The sequence below is a fragment of the Scatophagus argus genome, chromosome 20 (assembly GCF_020382885.2).
Source record: "Scatophagus argus isolate fScaArg1 chromosome 20, fScaArg1.pri, whole genome shotgun sequence".
NCBI classification, from domain to species: domain Eukaryota; kingdom Metazoa; phylum Chordata; class Actinopteri; family Scatophagidae; genus Scatophagus; species Scatophagus argus.
Window position 1 is genome coordinate 9,975,392 of NC_058512.1, and position 15,928 is coordinate 9,991,319.

The window sequence follows — 15,928 nt, forward strand, 5'->3', positions numbered from 1 at the left end:
ACTGCAAAACAGCCATTTAAACTCTCCATTGTTCCGAGAAACATATTAGAAACATATTAGAAACATGCTTAAAACATCAGCAAATCCTCTCATTGGAAAGCTAAAATTAGCAAATGTTTTCATAATAATGTTGTCAGTAATGCCAGTACCTTTTCAGGTATAACAATTGTTTGACCGTCTGCAGTGGAAAAGGCCAACTGAACCACAACACGTTGTCATAAATTATATAGACAAAAGTACTGGAACACCTGACCATCACAATGCATTCTAAACTCACAGACATTAATATGGAGTTGGGCCCCCTCTTTGCAATAATTGCTTCTTCTCTTCTGGAAAGGCTTTCCACAGGATTTTGAAGTGTTCCTGTGGGAATTTTTGCTCATTCTGGCAGTAGAGCGTTTATGAGGTCAGGCACTGATGTTGGAGTAAAAGGCCTGGCTCACAGTCTTTGTTCCAGTTCACTCCAAAGGTGTTGGATGGGGTTGAGATCAGGACTCTGTCCGGGCCAGTCAAGTTCTTCCACACCAAACTCATCCAACCATGTCTTTATGGACTTTACTTTGTGCACTAGGGTCATGCTGGAATAGAAAAGGGCCTTTAACAAACTGCTGCCACAAACTTGGCATAGCATTGTCCAAAATGTCTTGGTATGCTGGAATGTTAAGATTTCCCTTCACTGGAAGTAATGGGCTGAGCCCCTGACAAACAGTCCTTGTCCGAATACTTTTGACTATATTGTATATAGATATATATAGTTGATTTCTCACCACTTGGCGGAGCCATTGGTCTGCTTTCTGATTCATTAGACCATTCTCTATATCTGCATTAACTTCTTAACACTGAATGATTACTGTTGAAGTATTTTGTTAATGGCTAATGATTACGTTCAGATTTGCGTTTGTATCTGTGTGTGTTTGTATCTGGGTGTGTGCCTGGTCTTTCCTCCTGTAGAGATTCCTGTGCTTCTGTAAACATGGCGCCACTGGCCAGCATTTTGCCTGAATAAGGCAGTGCTACTCACTTTTTTGCCCTTGTTAACTCTTTGTTTCCCACATAAAAGGTTAGTTTGCAGCACACTCCAAACAAAGTGAAAAATGTCAGAAAGAATTTGGCTGAGGTACATGATGCCCCATAAACTTTCACATGACACCATCCAAGATACAGTGACAAGACAAGGAGACTTTGCTGAGTGTGACAGAGACCTCTCCTCCTTTTCCTCCTCCTCCTCCCTTCTCCTTCTTCTCCTCTTTCTTCTTCCCATCTTGGGTGGTTAATGTAAGCAACCTCCACTCGCTCACCAAACATTCATCCTTATGAAGCTCTGCAATGAGAAGTGTGATGTCAAGGCTGAGCTCTTGCAGCCCTTCAGACGAGTCTAAAGGAGGGTCCAGGAGACGGTAGCTCTGAAAAGCCCCGAGAAGCCCACAGACTGCCACTAGACGCACAAGTTTGCATGCTGACAACAGGTGAGTGACACCACACCTCAACAGCTGCCAATCACTACTTTCATGTCTCATTTTCACATTTATAGTACTTTATTCTTTTCATCTTGTACCATCAGGCTTTACTGTGACTCCTTTTCCCCGTGTCTGAGTGCATAGTTTCATGCTGTTATCAGATTCTTTTAGTTATGATCTTGTTCCATTACATTACTATATTTGTACGTGTTTTTGCCCTGTTGCGGAGATACAGTGAGGAGTACTTCAGTAAGGCATGTCTGCTTAGTTTGTGTCTGTTTATATTAGAGTTACTGAGATGTAGTTTATGCTGTGGTTGTGACATTTACACATTGTTTAGTGTAAACAACAAAACCATCTGATCTGTTTGGTCTGTCTAAATCAATACTATGTGAAAGGTAAAAATACGGTTATTTAGGCTATGTGAGAAAGGTGAAGAAAGAAACAGCTGCTTCTTTTCAGTTGTCTCTCAAGTGTGTTTACGACTGTTTACTTGCTGTCTATATCTGTGTGTCCATGTGCTGTGTTTTTGCGCGGTCGAGCAGATTTACTCCTCAGGCATGGAGTCAAAAACTGATGTTGGGACAGCATCGTTGACCAGCGAAGAACTGGCTGCTATTGAGGATGAAGACATTCTCAACAAAATGGTGAGCCAGTGAATTATGGCTTTCAGTCAGTGTAAAGCCAGCTGGGAGTTAAATGACCTCATCGTCAAATATTCTGCAAGCGGCATTGTAGAGCATATAGGGACTTCAATTCTTACAGATCCTTCCATTGCTTGAATATGCACGAATATATTTAAATTAACTGAATGTGATAACAGATCAGATAATTGTTTGGCCTGTGTGTGAGGTCATGTTCCGTCATTGTAAAACATCTCTTTAAAACTTTCCAGAACTGTGTGTGTCTATTTTTTAACCAGTGGTTTATCTCTTCAGCTGGACAAAGCAACAGATTTTGAAGAGAGACGAATGATACGCGCTGCACTGAGGGACCTGCTCAAGAAAAAGAGAGGTAAAATCTGATATTTGCTCCCATACGAGAGCAAGCTTGCCATAATTAAATTTCCATCGTTCCCCAGGTGCTTTGCTTGCTTTCTAAACTCTCCATCGTCTCTCATCAGATAAACGGGAGCAGGAGCGAGGGTCGAGGCAGCAGGACTTGAGGGAGCAGGGCCTGAGCAAAGGGGGAACAACAGGCCGAGCTGTTAGCATAGGCAGAGCATCCATGAATCAGCAGCCACCAACAAAGAGTATGGTTATAAAGATGCTATGCAAAGACAGTGTCTTTGTATCTGACACACTGTGATAGTTTCACGTTTTATTCAAATTATATGAGCTTGTTGATAATTTGATTCTCTGCGTCTTCTCAGAAGTGCCCAGTCAGCCCTCTCCAACAGCAGGCAGGTGAGTCGGTTTTAAATTTGCATGCTGTGGTTCATTCATTCAGCATACAGAGCATTTGTAAATAAAAAAAAAAAAAAGAAAGAAAGAAAACTCACTCATTTCATCCCAGACAGACCTTCATAGTTGATCTTTTCATTGAAAGGAAGTTGGTCTTGCATTCAAAAAAAAACGTTCTTGAAAACTTAAGTGAGCCACATCCACTAAATGTTACATGATAGCATTAACTGTTAGAAAAATCCTAATTTATGATATAAATTTTAATCCAGATGGGACCCGAAGTCTGTCAGCAACATGGACTTAATTTCTAATGAGAGCATGAAAACTTCTAGGCAAAGTCTTCTGTATATTTAGCAATCACATCTACTGAAAAAGAAAAAAAAAGTCTTATGTAAAGCATCTGCCAAGTTTAAAGATGATGTAAGCCACGCTCTCTGTATAAGCACTGCATCCTCTTGTCTTTGTTTTTATCTCCTCAGCCAGGCCAGTCCCGCTGTAGCCTCAACCCAGAAGTGTCCTGCTGCTGCAGTACCCAATGCTAAAAACGTCAAACAGATGCTTCTGGACTGGTGCAGAGCCAAAACAGAACCATATGAGGTAAATATGCCCTGACTTTGCCTGTGAATTATTGTCCTGTGGAGCTATATATGTTCTTCTCCTTATGTCTGAAATGTTTCTCTGCTCTGCTGTGAAATAGGGCGTGGACATCCAGAACTTCTCCTCGAGTTGGAAAGATGGGATAGCCTTCTGTGCCTTGGTGCATCGGTTCTTCCCCGACGCGTTTGAGTACTCTATCCTCAACCCTAACAAGCCGAGGGAAAACTTCCAGCTGGCTTTCAACACAGCAGAGTGAGTTCTCATTCCTTATGTGAAGAAGCAGATGTATCTCATCTGGAACGAGCTTCAGCAGAGCTCAGCTGATAAGAGCAAAGTGACTTCACGGTTCTCTGTCATTGTTTCAATTCGTTTGTCAGTGGATCTTGCTCTCCGTCTGCAGGAGGCTAGCAGGCTGCCCCCCTCTGCTGGATGCTGATGACTTAGTCCGGATGAAAGAGCCCGACTGGAAGTGTGTGTACACATACATCCAGGAGTTCTACCGCTGCCTGGTGGAGAAAGGCCTGGTCAAAACCAAAAAGCGACTGTAAACAGCTGTCATGATTGGCTGTGATTTTAATTTTTGCAATTGATATATGCCGAAGCATGATGTGTGACCAAAAAGATAACATTCGGTGGGGTGGCTTTGCATCATGTGAATATAAATGCACAATATGTAGCACTTCTGTCTGTTTGTGTGTTAGCGGGGACTTATGGGTGTTTATGTTCTCTCAGTGGACAGCTGGTGCTAAGGATCAGTACATTCCACTGAGATTACACATCTGCATTAATCCCATTCAGAGCCATAGAGAATCTGGGAGCGAATTTTATGAGGATGTTGTTGAGGGCCTGATTGTGTGAGTATTAAAGGCACATTTAATAAATATTCATTCCATTATACATGCTGTTACATGCTGTTGTTCTTTATCACTGATGGATTAACTGAATGGTAGCTACTCTTGATATTAATGTATTTTATTTACCCGATTACATGTTCAGAATCTCCTCATGTTTTATTTAAAACTATTTGTCCCAGACTGTTAGAAATTATTTAGACTTGTGTTGAGTGAAGGTGGGGCCTGTGCATTTAAAGGGCCACTACACATCATTAAGTCATTGAGTATTCTCAGCTGTATAAAGCCCAGTGCAATGCTGGAGTGTTTTGTTTGCGTGAACTGAATTTATAACAAAAAGCCTGCTTTACAAACTTGGGGCGCTGAGTTTAAAGGACATGAGGCGTTCACTGACAGGAGGGGTAAACTGTACATTTAAGGATTCAGGATTTTATGAGGTCCCTGACTTCATGGAGCCACAATAGTGAATAGTTGGAATACTCCTTTAACGCTGAGGCTTCATTAAATAATTATAATAGCTTCACCAGTGGACCTATTGACACATTGCACAGTTCACCTGCTGAATAATTCATGTACTTTACAAAGATACTTCAGAACAATGACACAACTACTACTACTACTATCACTACTACGACTACTACTACTACTACTAGTAACAACAACAACAATAATAATAATACTCATAAAAATGTATTCTGTGTTGTTAGTTGGGGAGGGTTTGGTCACAGTGTCACTTCGATCAGCCGTAGTCCAACTGCCACTGATATCACAGAGGACAGGCGCTTTGCCAAGCTGAAATTTAATTATTGACGTGGTGATCAATTCGGTAACAATCAGTGATGCACTAATGTCAGATTAATGCGTCACTGATAGGGCAGATGCTCGGTTATTTCTGCCCGGCTTCACTTTGCCAGCTGATTTTTGTTTTGCTTTTTGCTGCTCCGTCCGCCCCCAGGTGTCCATATAATGTGTTATCCAGAGAGAGAGAGAGAGGAAGGGAGAGAGAGAGGGAGGGAGGGAGAGGAGAGAGAGCGAGAGAGAGAGAGAGAGAGAGAGAGAGAGAGAGAGGGAGAGAGGAAGGGATGGACGGAGGGAGGGGGGGAGGCAAGAGGCGCGTGATGGGTCGGTGTGCAGGATGTGCAGTCGCAGTGATGACTGAAAAGTGCACAGCTGCTCCGCTATAGAAAGTGATAAGTAGGATGAAGAACAATCAGCTGTTGTACTGTACAAACATCAACATGCACGAGTCCGGACACATCAACCGTGACCGCCTCCTGTCCTCACAGTCCTGCGGCGCGTCTGCACCGTGACGGAGACGTCCGCTGTCCGAGGTAGCCGACGGGTCCGTCCTGCAGGCTGACGGGTTCGGTCTGTCTCCGGACCGAACATCAATCCTGCTCTGTCCTGCATGTGACGACCCCGTCGCGTTGATTGGCGTGCGGGATGACAGAGGCTGATGCTGTTCCCCCTCTGTGAATTTGGGAGATCACCTCTACTGTTCACCTTGGAAAAACGCGTGAAAGGTAAGACAGATGTTTTCACGAGCTCTGTGAGCGGCCGCTGCAGCTGCGTGTTTGTGTTCATTTTGTTTCATGCTTTGTGGTGGTTTTCAGCAGTCCGGACTCGTACCTTTGTAGATAATTGAGCTGTCTTTCAGACTTGCAGGCTTATCGACTATGAAAAAAGGCCCACTTGTTCAGTACATTGAAGGTCTGAAAGTTTTCACTTTGAAAGTGAATTTAATACAGACCTCCACGCAATGGTCTGATCACCATTACTCAGAACTGTGTTTTGCAGGTTAGTATTGTGATCACATGAAAGACACCCTCATTTGCGTGTCATGAATGATTAAATAGAGGTGTATAATATCTGTGTGGGAGGGCACGTAAACAAAATGGTTGGAGGCCCTTGTCCTCCTGTCACATCCTCGTCATTGTGACCTACAGTATCTGTTGACATTGTCTGATGTGCTCCATTATCTGCAGCTGTGTGTCCCATCTCATGCGTCTTCACTGACTGAAAAGAGCTCAGTTTCTTAAGCAAGAGAAAGAGCTCAGATGGTATTTGAACAGCGAGCAATGAGGTGCGTTAAAGCTTGGAGACTTGTCCCATAATGATCACCAGCAGTTCTGTCTTGCTTTGGAAAAGGGTCACGGGCTAATTAACTTTGCTAGGCAACAAGAATATAATTCAGGACGATGGTCCAAGGTTAATTCTTCTGCTCGCTAGTGGAAAATAGCTAAGCACATTCACTCAAGTTAGAATTTTGAGGTACTTGTACTGTGCTCTTCCATTATATGCTATTTTATACTTACACCCCACCAAATTTCAAAAGGCAGAGATTGTACTTTTCACCCCACAACATTCATCTGATGGCTTTAGCTGCTAGTTACTTTGAAGATTTAAATGATTAATACAAAACATAATCAACTGATAAAATGCGATGTAATATTCACGATTAAGCCACTCAGCAGTACGTCAAGTACTTTCAGTTGGTCCAGCCTTTTCCAGCTGCAACATCAAAATAATGCTAACACTGTCATGTATGCAAACAGTAGTTATAAACCAATCACATAACATATGTGATTCTGAAATTCTTCATAATGAATACTTATAGTACTTTGTATGTTTTGATGGGAATATTTGCAGGACCTTTACTTGTAGCAGAGTATTTCTGCACTGTGGTGTTGCTACTTTTACCTAAGAAAAAGATCCGAGTACTTAGCACCACTGCCTTGGCCCAAATGCCTTCTCATGATAACGTCATCAGTGAGGCCTGGGGAGCAGGACGCAGACAGGTGCTAAGTATAATGTGATGCATTCTCTCGACTTTTGCGTCATGCGGGCAAATCCCCCACTGTTTCACATATTTATTGACGACTCACTGACTGACTGATGGTGAGGTTTTTTAATCTCAAACTGCATTGTAATTATCCACATGCTGCCCGTTTCAGGTTGATGGATCGCATACAGCAGAAACAAATCAGCACTGAGCCTTGTGGGCCCAAAATGCAACCTGGCCCCTGTGCATTGATCGAAACTGGTCCGGGTTTACCTCCACAGCTCACAGTCAAGGAATCACCTCCCATCAGCCCATCAGAGGTGCTCAATAGACCACCTGGATCGAGCCCCATGCAGGCTGCAGTTGCACCTATGAAATTTATAGACCAAAAGCAGTCTGAGCAGGCAAAGTCTGGGTCGACTCCAGCAACACTGGCAAGCATTAGTCGGCCAAGACCAACTGCTCTTGGAACTAAACTTGCTCCAAAGATCACCAGAATCTCAGCAGACCCCTCCAAGGAAATACATTTGATGCCAGTTTGCATCCCTGGACCTCAGAGTGCCCATGTCTTGCCACATTCCCCAACAGAGTCCTCCTGCTCCCTTTACAGTCCACAGAGTCCCAAAAGCCCTCAGTTTTCCACCAGCCAGCCTTACCTGAGCCCCAACCTTAGTCTCAGCCCTAAACCCAGCCTCAGCCCTCAGCCACAGAAGAGCCCCTCACCTAAGAGCTCATCACAGAGCCAAGTCCAGTCCGAGAAGCCAGGAGAGGACAATGACTTCAGGTGAGATAAATAATCCCATCTTTCTTGAAACATTTCTATATTGCACATCCTGCATGAAGGTGTAAAAAGATTCTGTTCTTACCACTGTGAGGGTTGTCCTCTGTTACATCTAAATACAGCTCCAGAACCTGTCCTGCAGCCAGCAGCTGTAAAGAAGCTGATGTGTACCAGACCATGTCACATGAATCAAAGCTGTAAATTTCACTAAGCGCTTTGTGAACCCAACACAGTGACACAACCACCTTTCACTGGTAGACTCCTCAGAGGCATTCTTTTGTTGTGTTCCCCGCTCATCAACAACGGCAGCCTGTAAAAATCCCTGTTTAAATTTGCACCGATGTGAATACATGAAGGAAGAAACATGCCTCAAGGGCTTCAGATGGCGAGGGCCTCTGCCAGTCCTACACAACACACATTTCTCACCAAAGAGACCGTATCCTTATAGTCCGTGCTGGTGAATTTGAATGTTTTAGGTCATTAACTACAAAATTGCATTGAAGACATTTGTGTTGTTGTCACCAGGTAACAGCATTATAATCAAGTACCTTTTTAATGATTTTACTTGGTGGGCAGTTTTCTGCTGATAAGTGTTGCTATGATGAACACAGTTGTGTGAAAATCAGATTTTGTAAGCAAATGAGAGCATTTCAAGAGAAAAATGTGGATATGCTTATTTCTGACATTATGACGCTGCTGTTCGACAACTAACTCTCAGGCCTTAAATATCAACATGTCCTTGAATGCACCAACAAGGGAGAGTTTTCAAATCAGCCTGTGTTCAAAAATAACTTTATGGAACATTTACAAAATCAAGTGAAGGTGACTATAGCAGTGAGTATAGTGTACTCTCATAGTTTCTATCTAAATTCCCCTTTACTGTATGATGATTTTCATCTTACTTGCTACTGAAATAAATGTAAACAAACAGCTGGAAGGGAGGAAATTTTGTTAAATCCTGTTACCGCACCCTTAGGATTTGGAAAATATATATCTAAAATTGTTTTCATGTAATGGTGGGAATCTAATTATTGATTTCTTGAAGAGGAAAGTTCATAGTTGGAGCTGTAAAGGGTTTCTTCTGTTGTTTCTGTAATGAAACATGGCTGGTAGTTTAATTTCAAAGGACTGTTAGCTCCATCTCTTTCTCTCTGCTAGCACACACACACACACACACACACACACGCACACACACCTTAGTCATCACTGAAGTACAAAGAGGTGCTTAATTGTGCTTATCTTCTTTCTATATACAGCAGGGCTGATCAGAGGTATTTCTCTGAGGATTACAGCGTAGATTATGTCTTCTTTCACCCTACAGTATAGTACTTAAATCTAATGCAGCATTTCCACTGTTTCTATCTTCTGAAAGGGTGTACATCGTCACATGGAACGTGGGATCAGCTGTCCCTCCAGATGACATCACTTCTCTGTTCGGACCAAATGTTTCAGATGGGAGCGTTGACATGTTTATCATCGGGTAAGCAAGTATTTCTACCAAGCTCAGCAGTGCCAAAGAGACAGCCGCGAGTGCCCACTCAGTCATCTGTGTCTTCATTTTGATCCATCCCCTCCTGTTGCCCATCACTGTCCTTTTTTATTCATACTTATTTTTTACTTGTTACTGACAGTTCTCTACTTTTCTGGCACGCACAGACTCCAAGAAGTCAACTCCATGATAAACAAGAGGCTGAAGGATGTTCTTTTCTCAGACCAGTGGAGTGAGCTTTGCATGGACACCCTCAGTCCTTTTGGATATGTTTTGGTCAGATTGGTGTTAAATCTCTTGTTGCCCTTAACAGACATATTATCTTTTTTTTTCTTTCCTATCCCATTTTTGACATTATATATTCTTTGTCATGTATTTCATCTGTTTAGGTGGCATCCCAGCGTATGCAGGGAGTGCTGTTGCTGGTTTTCTCTAAATTCTGCCATCTTCCATTCCTCAGAGGTGTGCAGACACAGAGTACACGCACAGGACTTGGGGGATACTGGGTACGTGTTGTGCATTGAGAGCGTTGAGATTTATCATGTTGTAAAATTTATGGTGGGTTTATGTCAGTGGGGTTTAGAGGAGGGCTGGTGGGATGTTGAAAGGTGGTGTGTGAGCTCCCTCCTGCCAGCAGCCGTGTGCATGCCTGGGTGCATATGTCAGTGTGTGACCTTCCTGTGCGTGTTGATGTCAGCATCACCCCTGGCTGCTGCTGGTGCAGTCTCCTTCTCTTTGAGGTCAGTGCAGCAGCAGGCTGTCTGGCTTTCTGGTTCTGTGACTCGTCCTGACTTTCTGAACACAGATATGGCTGATACATCCTGTTTGGGTTTTTTGTTTTTTTATTTGATTTTAAAGATGCTTTGCATAAGGGATCCACTTCTCACCGTGTCCTCCCTTTGCCCTAATTTTTCACTCTAAGGGAAATAAGGGAGGTGTCAGTGCGAGGATGACAGTGTTTGGCCACCCGGTGTGCTTTCTTAACTGTCACCTGCCAGCTCACATGAGGAACCTGGAGCAGCGGATGGAGGACTTTGAAAGCATCCTGCAGCAGCAGCAGTTTGATGGAGGAACTGCCACCGGTGTGCTGGACCATGAGTGTGTGATGACATTTTTACATATAAGTTTAATTCTTCCAGATGAGGAGTGACCATCCATGAAAAAGAGGCACACGAATATGTAGAAGTCGAAAAATGTCACAGATTAATTGTTAAACTATTCTGTTTCAGTTTTTATTTGTTTTTATTTTATTATACCAAAATGTTTCAGGCCTGGTACAAGCCATTAGCTGAGAAATAAATCTTAGGAGGCAATATTACATTATAAAGCTTTAAAGTCTCATTATTTGATCTTTTATATATCTTTTGTATTTGTCTTAGACATAAGAAATAATGCCTTATCTTTATTGTTAGAGTGTCATAATTTGACATATTTTTTTCTTTTTCTTCAGTGTCGTGTTTTGGTTTGGGGATTTAAATTTCCGTATTGAAGACTATGACATCCATGTGGTGAAATGCGCCATTGACAGCAATAAGCTGCCTCTTCTCTGGGAGCGAGATCAGGTGAGTCACCTTCAGCAATTTCAAACATTTGCCCCTTGGCACAGTCAGGAATGTCTCACACTGCCTGTTTGCTTCTCGGGCGACAACCTCGACCAGCAGAGGGCGCCATATCACAAATTGAACAAAAATCACCTTTTGACAGGGTGAGTGAGATACTTTGATGCCCTGTTTTTCCCACTGTTTGTCTGCTCCACAGCTCAACATGGCTAAAAACACAGAGTCCATCCTGGAAGGCTTCAACGAGGGACCACTCAAATTCCCACCTACTTATAAGTTTGATGTGGGCACTCATACGTATGACACCAGGTTCGTCCAGTGTCTTCCTTCCTAAACTTAATCCTGCAGATTTTATTGTTCTATAAAATGAGTCCCAGACCTGCTGTGTCCATCAGCCCTTCTTTGCTTCTTTTCTGTCAGTGCTAAAAAGAGGAAACCTGCTTGGACGGATCGCATCCTCTGGCGCCTTCGTCGTACGGGCTCCCCAGTTCCTACCCACAATGCAGCATTGCAGCGGGGTCTGACCTCGTGGTTGGGTGGTGCAACCAAAGTGTCACAGCATGCGTACCGAAGTCACATGGGCTTCACCATCAGTGACCACAAGCCTGTTTCTGCCATGTTTACGCTGCACGTGAGACAATATTTCACACATTTCCTCAAGTATACTGCACATTTACGATTTTGGTTTATATTAACCGCCTGTGCTCTTTTTTCTAGTTCCCATTCAAGGTGGATACTCCTCTGGTGGAGCTGGAGGTACACAAGGAGTGGTGTAAAGTTTCAGATGCTACAGTCAGATTCACTGTTGCAGCAACTTATCAGCGCAGCTCATGGGACTGGGTTGCGATATACAAGGTAAATCCTGAACTGTTTTTGTTCAACGGGCCGAAAATAAATTCTTACAATTTGACCCCTAAGGTTAGTGTTTGGTGTTTCTTGTGCACAGGTTGGGTTCAGACATCACAAAGATTACCAGGCTTACATATGGGCCAAAGGAGAGCACGCGCTGCAGGTGTGTCAGATACTGAAATCCACGTGTTTATTTTGCACTACGGCTAAAATCAGGCTTAATTTCTTTCTGTTCCTCTCTTCACCAGGTGACATTTTCAGAGGAGGATTTGCCAAGAGATGATTGTGAATACATACTGGGTTACTATAGTAACAGTATGAACAGTATTGTTGGACTGTCCACACCAATTCAGGTGAGAAAACTTAAAGGATAAATGGAGACTATCTCAGTGCTTCTTATGATATATAATAATGAATCAATATGTACATATACACATGGACAAAAAGTGTGTGGACGCCCAAATATTACAGTCATATGAGACTGTTGAACATCTCATTCTTAAAATCATGATCATCAGTAGGTTCCACTCCACTCCAAAGGTTTTTGGGGGAAGGTTTTTGTGTGACATTAGCATTAGTGAAGTCAGTCACTGATGTTAGGTGATAACCTGACTCGCACTCAACATTCCAGTTCAAAATATCTGCATGAACCTGTTTTTTGTGCACAGCAGCATCGTCACGTCACATCGTCAAGGACCATCTCCAAATTGCAAAGTTGGAAAAACACTACTGCTTGTCTAAAATTCTCATTGTGTCCTGTTCCATAGGCTAGCTGTACTATAGGCCTAATTAAGTACAATACTTGAGGTGAAATGATAAGTCGATTAATCAATTGACAGGAAATAAATCAACTCTTATCTTAATTGATTGTTTTCAGTCATTTTAAATGCTAAACTTATCTGATCTGAATTTTCCATATTGAATAAACTTCTATGATCACAAACTTACATATTTCTGAATGATAATTAACTGAATTTTGAGGTTTTGGACTGGTGCTCACACAAAACAGTACATACTGTATAAATAAGTCTATTTGAGGTTGTGAAACTGTGATTTGCGTTTTTTGAAATTATTGTGAATCCTCCATCCTAAACAGATTAAGATTCCAGTCCACAGCCCTACAGCGCGTCGCTCCGACAGCTCAGATGTCAGCTCTGAAGATGACAGCACTCTGGTTCTGCTGGCTCCAAACTCCCGCAGCCCGAGCCCTAAAACTGGTAAACACCACCATCGGCACAGACGTAGCCGCAGCCCTGCTGTCCCTACTCTGTCCTCCAACCCACTTCCCTCCCTGCAGGGCCTCAGCCTTTGTCCCCGCTCCAAAGAAGGCCAGACTCGCAGCCGCTCGCCCTGCTCTGCTGCTAAGAAGGAGCGACTGGTCTCCCCCGACACTGTGCAGTCACCCACCATCAGCCCACTCAGCCCCCGCAGCCCTGTGTCCCCGGGCAGTGGGGTGACTGCACCAGAGGCTCTGATTGCTGCCATCTTAGGTGAACACAGACCAGCTCAGGTTAGCCCCACAGGGATCAAACAGATAGGAAAAGCAGGGGAAACAAACAGTGCATAAAATATAAACATCAGTAGTTAAAAGGAGATACTGGACAAGGAGAACAATAGCAGTATCCAAGCTTTCAGAGCCTCATCTGATCCTACAAAGTCACTGTGCTCGTAGAAGCAGCACTCCTAATGTAATTGGCAAACATTATGCATTATTGGTCATAGCCCTGCAGCTCTCTGTTTCTGAATCTCGCTTCATCTCATACACTGTGTGTATTTTTGAGTCAAAGACGTGTCCAGACTCCGGATGACAAGTGCTTTTACAGACTCATGAGCTATATCATTCGCAATCAAGCATATTGAATGTGAAACCAAAGTCAGGGCAAACCTGTGATGAAAGTGAGTGGGTATTATTGACAGAAATATGGATCCACGTAAACAATATTATATCAAAATAAGGACCCTGGACGAGACAGTGATGGTATCATAGTTCACAGCAGCGTGTGTGTGTGTGTGTGTTTTAATGTGTGAGTAGACCTGTGTGTTAAAACATAAATGAAATATGTGCATTTTGGACCTGATGATGGTCATTATTTTAACTCTATAGTTCTTGGTCTGTATTCATAAAATGAATCTAACATACCCAAGAGCAGAGGTAGATCATTTCACCACCTCAGTCAATCTGAAATATACATATAACTGTGTGACTTGAACATTAATCTTACATCAGTGCTCTTTTTTTCTTAGCAGCTTTGTGAATACAGTCTTTGTTCTATAGAGATCAGTGAGTGGATGTTTAGGCTAATGTGTTTCATTTGTTTCAAATTAAACAGTGTCATGTGCAAATAAAACAAGAACAAATGGAAAGCAAACGGATAAAATACTTTTATTTTACAAACATGGCTCCAAACTGTTCAGAAGAAGTGTATGTGTGTCCCAGTGGACTCCTTTCACATAATGACACATAATGACACATAATGACACTATCGCTTTGAGGGACGGCAGCAGATAGAAAAAAGCTTTTCAAAGAATCTGACAATTTCAAGATAGAAACAATAAAACTGATGTGAATCCTTCGAAATATCTGTGCAATTAGTCAAGACACAAAAGATTCAGGTTTGGATAAGTCTGCACAATAAAAGGCCTGATGTTTGAAATAAAGACACATAAGTGACCGAAGAGAAACACCAGAGTGAACAAGTAAGACAAACTTAACAAGCTGAGGAATGATGAGCAGCGAGTTTTATCTGATGCATCACTGATATTTCGCTTTTCACAAGGCTGGGTGCAGGAACAGAAACAAAGTAAATCAAACTTGACAAGCTGAGGAATGATGAGCAGCGAGTTTTATCTGATGCATCGCTGATACCTGACATTTCACCAGACAGCCTGCAGAAACAGAAACCAACCCCAAATCATCATTTCAGATCTATGCAAACAGCTGTCATTGAGTGTTTTTTTGTCCTGTCCTTTAAGTGAGCTGAAAAAAAAATTAAGCTTAACTTCTTTGAACTTTGGCAGTGGAGGTTTCCCTGGTATGAATCTTAAAATGGTTTTCAAATTCTAAAATGATGATTCTAAGTCATTGGCTCCAAACCCATGTGACTTGGACATTAATCTCTTAATTCAATGCTCTTTTTTTTCTTAGCAGCTTTGTGAATACCACATTTAAAGGCTTTTCAAAGGCCTGGCTTTTTGGATGCCTTTAAATCTTTAAAATAAGTGAAATACTGGATACCTTCACCTATTTAGGCCTTGAGAAATCTTTAACATAAGCTAAATATTTAGTACTTTTACCACTTCAGTCCTTTTATAATCCTTAAAGTTGGTTAAGTAAAACATGGTTTCTTTCTCCTCTTCATTTTGTTGTATTTGGAGCATCTTATACATTACTACTGCACTGTAACTACACTCCAACTTTAATTTCCTCTATCATTCCTTTTAATTGTTAATATTTTATTTTGTCTATCTGGTATTACTTGTTAGTTTTGCATGTCACTGTAATGCTTTACCTGAGTGAAGCGCTTGAAATACCGCTGCGTTTGCTGCCTTACCCTGCCTTCAGGCCTCTACACATCCACTATAAAGCGGAAGGCGTGTGAAATGGTTGGTGTATAGCACATGTGAACACAGCTCCAGGGATTATAAGCACAAACAAAGCAATTTTGCAAGGAAAAATCTCCATGTAGCAGCTTAGGCGTTTACCTGGTATTTATTTAGTAATGTTTCACCCCTGAGGCGTGTGACTTTACTTGTTTTTACCTCTGTTCAACATTGCTGAAAACATCCTGTAAGGCTTCAGTGAGGGGCCACTCAAATCCCCACCTGGATTGCTGCAGGTGTGTCAGATACAGGAATTCACATATTTATTTTGTACTACAGCAGAATTCAAAAGTAAGTGGACACCCAAACATTACAGTCATATGAGACTGTTGAACATCTCATTCCTAAATCCATAATCATCGAGAGGCTCCACTCTTGAGGAAGGGTTTTGTGGAAATGTTTCTGTGACCTGCCTGCAGGAACAGCAGCACCAGAGGTCCTGGATTCTTTCTCCTCTTCATTTTGTTGCATTTGGAGTATCTTATGCATTACTACTGCACTGTAACTACACTCCAACTTTACTCTAACTTTCTCTTTCTCTTTTTCTCTTTCTTTTGTTA

General features: G+C 42.3%; 2 protein-coding genes across 2 annotated transcripts; both read left to right on the plus strand.

The window, feature by feature from the left end:
• Nucleotides 1-1,241: 1,241 nt before the first annotated feature.
• On the plus strand, nucleotides 1,242-4,482 carry smtna (smoothelin a). Its single transcript, XM_046375375.1, has 8 exons — nucleotides 1,242-1,466; nucleotides 2,003-2,104; nucleotides 2,396-2,471; nucleotides 2,581-2,709; nucleotides 2,830-2,863; nucleotides 3,340-3,457; nucleotides 3,558-3,709; nucleotides 3,858-4,482. The coding sequence occupies exons 2-8, from the start codon at nucleotides 2,018-2,020 to the stop codon at nucleotides 4,003-4,005; spliced, it is 744 nt and encodes a 247-aa protein (XP_046231331.1). The 5' UTR covers nucleotides 1,242-1,466; nucleotides 2,003-2,017; the 3' UTR covers nucleotides 4,006-4,482.
• Nucleotides 4,483-5,442: 960 nt separating this feature from the next.
• Nucleotides 5,443-14,126, plus strand: LOC124052115 (inositol polyphosphate 5-phosphatase K). Its single transcript, XM_046376041.1, has 13 exons — nucleotides 5,443-5,831; nucleotides 7,263-7,874; nucleotides 9,244-9,351; nucleotides 9,528-9,636; nucleotides 9,750-9,866; nucleotides 10,283-10,458; nucleotides 10,811-10,922; nucleotides 11,119-11,228; nucleotides 11,340-11,550; nucleotides 11,637-11,774; nucleotides 11,866-11,931; nucleotides 12,017-12,121; nucleotides 12,865-14,126. Exons 2-13 carry the CDS (start codon nucleotides 7,267-7,269, stop codon nucleotides 13,333-13,335), a joined length of 2,331 nt encoding a protein of 776 aa, XP_046231997.1. The 5' UTR covers nucleotides 5,443-5,831; nucleotides 7,263-7,266; the 3' UTR covers nucleotides 13,336-14,126.
• The last annotated feature ends 1,802 nt before the right edge of the window (nucleotides 14,127-15,928 follow it).